This window comes from Carex rostrata, chromosome 6, assembly GCF_964058835.1.
Source record: "Carex rostrata chromosome 6, lpCarRost1.2, whole genome shotgun sequence".
NCBI lineage: Eukaryota > Viridiplantae > Streptophyta > Magnoliopsida > Poales > Cyperaceae > Carex > Carex rostrata.
In genome coordinates this window covers 10,364,447-10,374,076 of record NC_135923.1, presented here as the reverse complement: position 1 = coordinate 10,374,076, position 9,630 = coordinate 10,364,447, and the positions used below count along the sequence as shown (strand labels likewise).

Below are 9,630 nucleotides of genomic sequence, written 5' to 3'. Positions count from 1 at the left end.
CGCCCGCTATGCAACATGCTGTTTTTTTTTTCTTTTCAATTTATATGGGCTTTAAATAAAGGCTCAGATTGGATTTTAACCGTGATTTTTTTTATAATTGACATACTAAGTTTTATATTAAATTATTAATTATTATTTTAATAAAAAAATTATTAATTATTAAATGAGATCAAATAAGGAAGCTAGAGCGCGCTATGCAACATGAGCTGTTTTTTTTTCTTTTTTTAATTTATATGGGCTTTAAATAAAGGCTCAAATTAAATATATTAAGATATTTCTTGAAGTAACAAAATGATACTTACTATATGGTAGTTTGAATATTTTGAATAGATTAAGATAATTAATTATGCCATGATGTCTAGGTTATTTTGAAATTTAAATAGAAAAAAGATAGATTATGTCATGATGCTAAATATATTTTGAATAGAAAAAGATCGATAGTTTATGATATTAGTAATACTATGGATATTTTGAGTCGCAATTTGGACTTTATATTAGTTCAATATGAATACTATAATTTTTTAATCAATTTGATGTTATTTATTATTCTATGAGACTTATATAATGTTGATATTTAGTACAAATATATGATATAATTTTTATAAAAATAAAAAAAAACGCTATGTGGCATAGCTTTCGCTATAGCGACGCTATTCGCTATAGCTTTTTTTTTCGGCTTCCCGCTATGACGCGATAAACGCTATTTAGAACCTTGGGATCTATGAACTGAGTGATTTGTTGCATTCTTCGCTACACTCGGAGTGATATAAAAATATTACCGAAAAAGCGCGTTCTAAAGAAAATCTAGAAAATGAGATCCGACTATTGAAGTGTCACCGCAAGATTACCTAAGCAACCAAATGATAATATTTATGTTGAAATGCTGTTCATATTAAATCAACATAAACCGTGTCTATTTTCAATTCTAATGATAAGCGCGGCCACCGACACCAAGTTAGAGAGCTCTTTACATATATACCCCTCGGAAGTCTGGGTTTTTTACTCAATAAGCACCATTTTTCAAACCCTCCTTTTTATTTATTTTCTTTTTGTATTTTATTACTTCAATTAATAGCCTTTACATAATTCAAAAGAATATGAAATAATTAAAGTTTAATGCTTTTATGTTGCATGGCATCAAAATGTGACTTTCTAAGTAGTTTCTGTTAATTTCATTGATGGGAAGTTCATTATTGCATTGTAGTCGGTGCACCTTTCAAACCTATAATAAATTATGTATCTTGTCAAAAACTTTTCTGATAATTGAAGCTGCAAAGTAGAAAAAATAAAAATAAAAAAGATAATGAAACCTTAAAATATAGAAGTGACACATTCCTAATTCTGAATTTAAATTCACTGTGTAGACAAACAGGTGGGGCCAAGACATGTGAGCCTCAACAGAAATGACCTCAATAGTCCCTAATTAAGAAAAGTGGTGGGATTTCTTAATCTCTCCATCATTAATTTACAAATTTACATCTTTTCTAGGTGCTAAGTTGCAATCTCTACCAATATGAATATGTTGCTTCTTTTATATGCTGGTTTTCCCTTTCCCTTCAAGCTAAGCTCTTTCCGTCTGCCTAGTTTGGTACAATAGGCTTGTTAGTTAGATAATAAATTAGACGTGCAAATTGTGGTTATCATATTAGTTAATTAGCTATGTTATATCCTGTTCAAAAAAGGTATAAAAAATAATAGGATCCTTAAATTTTTTGTAAGGGTATTGAAAGTGGTTGTTGGAATTTATTAATCAGTTTTTTTAAAAAAATAAATTAGAAAAGTTCCGATTTTAATCTTGAATTTTTGCTTTAAAAAATGATCTCTGAACTTTGATTTACAATAATCTGGTGCTTGAAAATTTGAACGAGAAAACCAAATAGGTGGCTGAACTTTCTTAATCTGGTCGCTGAACTTTCTTTGGTACCGAATTGGTGTTTGAAATTTTCACAAAAAAAAACAAATTAGTCCCTATTGTTTAAGAAAAAATAAAGTTAATCCCTAAGTTTCCTGCAAAATATCCTAGTTAGTTCATTGAATCCACATTGCCTGCTAAGTGATGGCTTACTTATTAAGCTATTTTTTATGTGCCATCCGATCAAAATTAAACGGTTCAAACAATATTTTGATTATTTTTTATAGGGAACTCTTTTCTGATTTTAACCATCTTACTTTAATCAGATAAATTCATCTGCAAGCATGACACGCTACTCCAATTACCCTATGGTATGAGATGTATAGTACGTCTTAGTCCTTGTCAAAAGGAATTCTTGTCATATTGTGAGAAGTTTACATTATATTTGTTTTATTGAAAGTTGAAGGACTGAATTTCTAAAGTTGTAACTAAACTGATAGCCTCTATCAGATTTTCAAAAAAAAGAAAGTTGAAGGACTGATTTGATGCTAAATAGTAAGTTCAATAAATATTTTTGTTTTTTATTGGTCCAAATAACTTGATTTTTTTTAAGCATTTAAAATTCAATTCAGTACAAATAAAAGTAATTTAGTACATTTCGGTTTACTAAATAGTTTATTTTTAATGAAAATAAAGTAATTTATTTTACTGTCCTAACAGTAAAAGAATTGAGACATATTGTTCCCTAAATAAGAGCTTGATGTAGCAAAAGATTAAAGCACAAGGGGTTGGTTGTGTCAATTAACATGTTTTTAGAAAGAAATAAAAAATGAATAGTGGGGTCAATTATTAGTGTCATTTCCTCTAAACAAAAGGGACCCATCAGCAAATGCAAAAGTGACTCCAGGGCTCAAAAGCCCCTAAATCAAGGAAATACCGCAACTAGTAATAATTACTCCTGGTTTAAAGCTGTTTATATTAAAATTAAAAAATGAATCCGTAGGCAAAGAACGAACGCCTTCTGTTTATTTTCTTGCCCTATTTTTCTTAAACAAAATATATTTTTGGACCTAAAAAATATATATTAAATTTAAATCCAAAACATAAATAGACGGGATCTCTTTTCAATATAGAACTTTTATTAAATAATGTGTTTAGCAAAAAGACAGCATTATTAAAGATGACCAACCATACATAATTGTATTTATCTACTGATTATATATAAACAAATTAATACGCAAATTGATTATCATAAATAATAGAAGAAGTGCATTTAAAGTTTGAAGAGCAATTAATTACTCGTGGATTATATATGACCTACCAACAATATAAAATATATTTTTATCAACATCCCAAACACAAGTTATAATTTTCTTGAGAAATTAAGCATCTTCACCAGCAATTAATAATAGAGTACCGTTGCATTCCCGCCCTTTTCAAACCACCCACTTTAACCCCTCCTTTTCTCTACCTACTGATAATAAAAACACCTCAACCCCACAACACATATAAAAGCCTTGCTTCCGCCTCTATATTCTCTCACCTGACCCCCTTCTTAATTTCTCTTTTCCCTTTCTCCTCCTCAATCTTCGCACAAACACAACATGAACATATTGGAGAAATCATCTAGTAAGAAGAAGCTCCCCATATGGAAGAAAGCTTTGATCCATTCTACCATCTGTTTTGTCATGGGTTTCTTTACCGGGTTCGCGCCAACAACAATTACCACTAATTCGAACAAGACACATCAACCGATAAATAATCTGGCGGTCTTACCTGAATCGATTAATGGATTGCAAAAATCTGTCAGCCAGCACGTACTCAATCAAAGCCTTATTGCACAACTCCCAATGCATAGCGAACCAAACCCGGTACCCGATAATCCGCTTGAGTCTGATCCGAAAGGCCTCCTGATAATTATAACCACAGCCCAATCTGGTGACTCGACCCAACCGGCTTCCCTGATGAGGATGGCCCACACATTAAAGTCGGTTCATCCGCCACTATTGTGGGTCGTGGTGGAGTCGCATTCTGATGCGCCGGAAACCGCACGACTGTTAAGGGACACCGGCATGATGTACCGCCACGTCACATACAAGGAGAACTTTACAGATTTTGAAGAGGAGGTTCACCATCAAAGAAACGTTGCTTTGAGCCACCTTGAGCATCACCGGCTTACTGGACTCGTGCATTTTGCCGACCGGTCGAACTTTTATGATCCAAGATTCTTTGAGGAGATTAGACAAATTGAGTAAGTTCTCTCTCTCTCTCTCTCTCTAGATATCCTCATCTTTCTCTCATTAATCATGTCTACACCTACCAACTTATGAGTTTTAAAAAAACAATAGGAAATAACCATGCATCTTTTACCGGGGAGTTATGTTGGGCGAGTACATATTTAAATAAATACGATTTAGTTATATATTTTTAGCATTTTTTAAATTTGAAGTTATACTTGAATTTGCCATTTTATACTCCCAAAAGTTTCTTTGATCAACCAGATTAATCATTAGGATGACCGTATGTCGTTCTTTTTCTTCCACGGAAACCATATGAATGCACATGGCTAGAAAAAGAATAAAAATGAAATGATGGATGAAAACTTGCAATTATGTATCGTATTGCAAAAATTTTACTTCACCAGTTTTCGTATTTAACTATCTTTAATGTTGTAATGGTATTGTGCTGTCCAACAATAATGGTCCTCTGGAATAGGAACCTGGAATAAAAGAGGTGGAATAGAAATGGAATAGAAACCTAGCTTAGCTACATATAATTTGGGGGTTTTCCTCTCTCTGTCTCTCTCTCTACTTGTCGGATAAACATATTGGTATTATTTTAAGATGTCATGTTACCTCCATCAATTCCAGCTAGGTCTTTTCATGCTTTTGATTCCATTTTATATGTCGTTATTATAGCGTCTAATTATATTAACTGGTATGATTAACTCAAGCACCAAGCATCACATATATAGTACAACTTTATTGTACTTAATAAAAGTAGAAAAGATATACCAGCTGCCTTTTAAAGATATTCAGACTGATTTTGAATCCTTTAATTTGAGTTTATTTAAATCTTATTAGACGACCAGTTTTAGCTGAACCGAACTAGTATGATATAGTTAGACTGTGAATTAAAAGCTCCAACAAGTCATCATTTAATAATTTTTCAAACAATCAGTACTTATGATGAATGATTTATTGTTGGACAGCTAAATTACTCACATTTATAGATGTAGTAAATTTAATTTATTTAGATTTGATAGCTAGTAAAAGTAGCTTCCAAGCATAGTAGGAGACCAATGTCAAAAAAAAAAAAGCATAGTAGGAGACTCAAATGCAATTATCAGTCTTGCTGTACAAAGGTAGAAGTAGCAATCATTATCAAAGAAATACATGGTGAGACCAAATTAACATGAGGAGAAAGGTTTATATATATATATATATATCAATTTCTCAACTGTTGGTCTTTCAATAGAGTTAGCCAGTTAGGTAAGTCGTCAATTTCTCAATTTTTTTTTCATTTTCCCCTTTTTCCTTAATTTGACAAAAAAATGTTGCTACTAGATATTTTCTCAAATTTTCCTGATTCTAGTTTTTGAACCTTTAAAAGAAGTTGAAAGATCTCAAAATTGTTAATTGATATTTCCTCTTTGCTAAATAATGTTCTTTCTCCGGAAGATCTCAAGTTTGAAATTCATACTAAATAATATTTTTGAAAAAAAAAATCTGAAATAAAATGATATGCATTACATAGAAGAAGTTCAATAATCATACTCAAATTAATTAAAAATTGCAATTCCGTGAAATTAAGAGGAAATGCAGAGGAGATGTTGACATGTTGTACCAACAAAATCGGCACCATGTGACGAGGTCGCCTTCTCATTTCCTTTTCTCATAAATAAATACAACCAGGGGATGGAAAAAGTTGGTTTCTTTCTTTGTAATTAGAAAAAGAAAGGTTGGTTTCTTATTTTATTTTTCCCAACGAAATAGTAAAAGGAAGTAATTAAATTAATTAAACATCTTGTGTAGCTGTCGTGCATGGGAACAATAGGGAAGGCTTCAATCATGCTTCATGTACATTCCTCTATAGTTAAACGATGTCGCTATTGTCGGTGAAATTATTTTCTCTTTCCTGTTTGCAAATCGCTTCCACATGCAACGGTGCGGAGGCTAGCTACTGTACCATTAAATACCAGACATAACTGTTACTGATCTGTTAGCCGATCCATAACCGTGTTCATTGGTTTTCGCTGTGAATTAATTCGTTTGCTATTATACTTAGCTTATTCAATGCAATAGCTCAATATAAATACAAAAAGAAGTTATTGTATACTTTTTTTTAAATATATATATTTATATTATATGCGAATCAGACGTGCAGATTGGAGATCGATCTCTTATTTGTTCGATTTTGTACATGAGTCCAATACTTCACATTATAATTACGCATTGTATTAATTTTAAGTAGGACATACATGTTAGATATATAGTTGCTTGATCCTAAATTGAATGAACTTAACTATATGCAGGGTATTCGGGACATGGCCGGTGGCAACAATGGGCCAAAACACGAAAAAGGTAGAAGTTGAGGGACCCATTTGCAAATCATCAAAAGTTGTAGGGTGGTATAAGAAAGATTCATCCGATGGCACAGCCGCAGCTGCCTCATCGATTCCAGGGGGAGAGGAGAATAAGCGACCAGCAGGATTAAAACCTAGCAGGATCAGCATTTCGGGTTTTGCGTTTAACAGCTCGATTCTGTGGGATCCGGAAAGGTGGGGCCGGCCGACTTCACAGCCTGACACATCACAGGTTGGTTACTTTTAACATATATCCTCTCTGAAAAAAAAAACAAATTATCCTATTTTTGTGAGAAAAATGTTAATTTTTTTTATTAAGTCCTTAAAAAATATATATGAAGTATTTTTTTTAAATAAAGAAAACTAGTTATATTCTTAGAAGCAACTTCAAGAAGAAAATTAATCAAAACTTGTGGATGTCAAATACTACACATTGTTAGGCATGCCTCTTATTAAATATCTGCTAGATACGTACATTATGAAGCAGCAAAAAAAAAAAAAAAAAAAAAAAAACGTAGATGGCAAAACATGCAAGTATAGATAGTCATTTTATGTTATAGTACCAATACATCAAATTACAATAGTTTTTTAAACAGACTCAAGTATATATCATGAAACCAAGTGCAAGCAACCAAAACATTTTAGAGATAATATTTGTTTGCAACCAAACACAATAATTAACAGGATCTACAAACAATAATATATAGCAGCATAAACAGGTAGCTAGGCACCTAAGCAGACCAAAACACACTTTTTCTTTCTGAAAACCCTAGTAGAAGGTACTGCTCCTACTAGCTGTGCTGATTCATCTCTTCATGCAACCAAAACCACTAGCAAGAGAGGGCCCATTTGATAAAGACACCCAATACCAATTCACCAAAAAAAGGCACTGGTGTGGATGGGCCCTTTTGAACAACCAACCTCCATTTGTAATACTTTGAATTAATTAAGATCAAAGATTTATCTTTTTGTACGCCCAAAAATTAATAAATAAAGGCATCCATATTTTGCCAAGTGAAAGTTACATAATTGACAAAAATATATTATAATCATCATGAATTTCATTACTCAGGGTAACAATTTAGTGAAGTGTAATCATTGAAGGAGGCATTTATAATTGCAGAATGGGAAGTAGCTAGGACATGTTATTTTTATATTTTCAAATGAAAAGCAAAGATATTTTGCCTACTTGTAACTCTGCCTAAAAATTTACCCTAGTTTAATTGAGAATTTTTAATCAATTTTTCCTTTTCCTTTTCCTTTTTTGGGGTAGGATTCTATGAGATTTGTTCAAGAGGTGGCATTGCAAGACCAGAGCAAGTTAAAAGGCATCCCATCTGACTGTTCTCAAGTCATGGTATGGCATCTCCACACATCAAGCTTGGTAAACAAAAATGATAGAAGATAGACAGAGAGAAGAAACAACATGTAATAATTACCGCTAAAGGGGGGTTGTAAATGAAATTTTGGCTTTCCTCATAGAAGATAACTTGTCCCTAGTCTCTCAAGCAATTAATACACATTGTTTATATATAGATTTTACCCATTACTGGTATTCTTTAGATGTACACTTTTTAATTTGTTGATAAGTTGAGGGGTTTGTTTCAAGGCTTCTGTCAAGTGATAACAAAGGCATGTCAATTGTTTTGGAGGGGTAGATGGCAAGGAAAGAGCCCCATATCACCTGATTGACAAGTTGGTTGAGACTGGATTAAGAAAAGATATTAGTTAGTTTTGAGTTTTCTTTACGCAAAGCACTTTTGTGTGGGGGCAGAATCTTCAAATATATATAGATATACAATGAAATAGTTATGTATGTTCTTTTTATTCACAATTTGTATTTTTCCTAGAAATTGTTGAGAACCTCCATAGAATCTAATGTTCCTAAATATACCGCTTGCTACAAAACAATAACAATTAATTAATATTCCCAAAAAAAATTGTTTGTAATACAAAATAAATAATGTGAAGTTATCTGACTGTCTTTTTTTCCTTTTTGAATTAAGACAATTTAAAAGTTGAGATATATGACTAATAATTAAGGTGAAGAATCTCTGACAGATCACTGTTCAACTAAACGTACTTAAAGAAAAGTTATGACTACTAAAGCAGTTGTTAGACTTTCTCAATCTGTGCAGGTGTGAGTTATGAAACCTTTTTTTTATTTTGCTGGATAAGAATAGCTTTCAATGCCTTAAATAATGAAAAAAAAAAAAAAAAATTATATATATGCACATGGTATACTTGCCCAACGAAATCTGTCTTTTTTCTCTCTTTAATCATTGAATTGGTATGTATACAGGCCCAGCAACAAGGAAGAATCCTGCTTGTTTTAAACTGGAGTTTCTCAGACGGAACCGACCAATGACTCGCTTTGTTTTGTCTTTCATACTGGCTAAATTTACATGTGCTAATGGACATTTGTTTATCAGGAAAATAAATTTATCAATCTTAGAAGCGTTTTATTAATAAATAAAATGAATTTTAGGACCACTTATATTACTAAAACAATCACAAAGATCCGTACCTGTATTCACCCCCGAATTCGGATCACCCATGGTCCCACACGTCCAATTAGTGTATTGAAAACGGGCCGGACTGGACGGGTACAGGTCAAACCCGCACGGGCGAGGAGTTGCCACGGGCACGGGTTGCTCGAGTCCGCAGGTTGCTCGGGTAGGGTAGCACGGGTTTATTTTCAAAAACTCTACCATTACCCAGCTCAACTCCCGGGTAGCACGGGTCCACGGGTTGCTCGGTCTGGGTCCATGGGTTGGTTCGGACATGTACGGGTCCGGACCATTTTTTTTTGCTGTTCTTTTTTTCCTTTTCCTTTTTTTCTTTTTAAACCAATAAAATATAAATTAAAATTTATTTAAACTCAAATTCATTTGACATGATTGCATATTGCAACTCAATAATTTTTGTTATAATAAAATATAAATCAAAATTACAAATTATTTTAAAACAATGTTGCTTAAATCAATTACTTTAAAACAATAAAATATAAATAAAAAATGTCTTAAATCAATTATTTAAAAAAAATTATGAATTATTTTAAAACAATATATTTAAAAAAATTATCCTCTTCCTTTATTCCGGACTTAAGACCGGCTATGTAAAATAACATAGACGGAGTTCTAACTTTTTTTTGTTAGTAATTTTTCTTTAAAATGAATAATTTAAAAACTAA

At 32.2% G+C, this 9,630-nt stretch overlaps 1 protein-coding gene across 1 annotated transcript; it reads left to right on the top strand.

Moving 5' to 3' along the window:
- Positions 1-3,373: 3,373 nt before the first annotated feature.
- LOC144555930 (putative beta-1,4-xylosyltransferase GT43A) lies at positions 3,374-7,999 on the top strand. Its single transcript, XM_078304372.1, has 3 exons — positions 3,374-4,103; positions 6,387-6,669; positions 7,711-7,999. Exons 1-3 carry the CDS (start codon positions 3,457-3,459, stop codon positions 7,843-7,845), a joined length of 1,065 nt encoding a protein of 354 aa, XP_078160498.1. The 5' UTR covers positions 3,374-3,456; the 3' UTR covers positions 7,846-7,999.
- Positions 8,000-9,630: the final 1,631 nt, after the last annotated feature.

Bases quoted from the DNA above. Each gene is read 5' to 3' on its own strand.
- LOC144555930 (XM_078304372.1), top strand. From the start codon at position 3,457: ATGAACATATTGGAGAAATCATCTAGTAAGAAGAAGCTCCCCATATGG. The intron at 4,104-6,386 runs GTAAGTTCTCTC...AACTATATGCAG, and splicing joins GAGGAGATTAGACAAATTGA to GGTATTCGGGACATGGCCGG. The intron at 6,670-7,710 runs GTTGGTTACTTT...TTTTTGGGGTAG, and splicing joins CACAGCCTGACACATCACAG to GATTCTATGAGATTTGTTCA.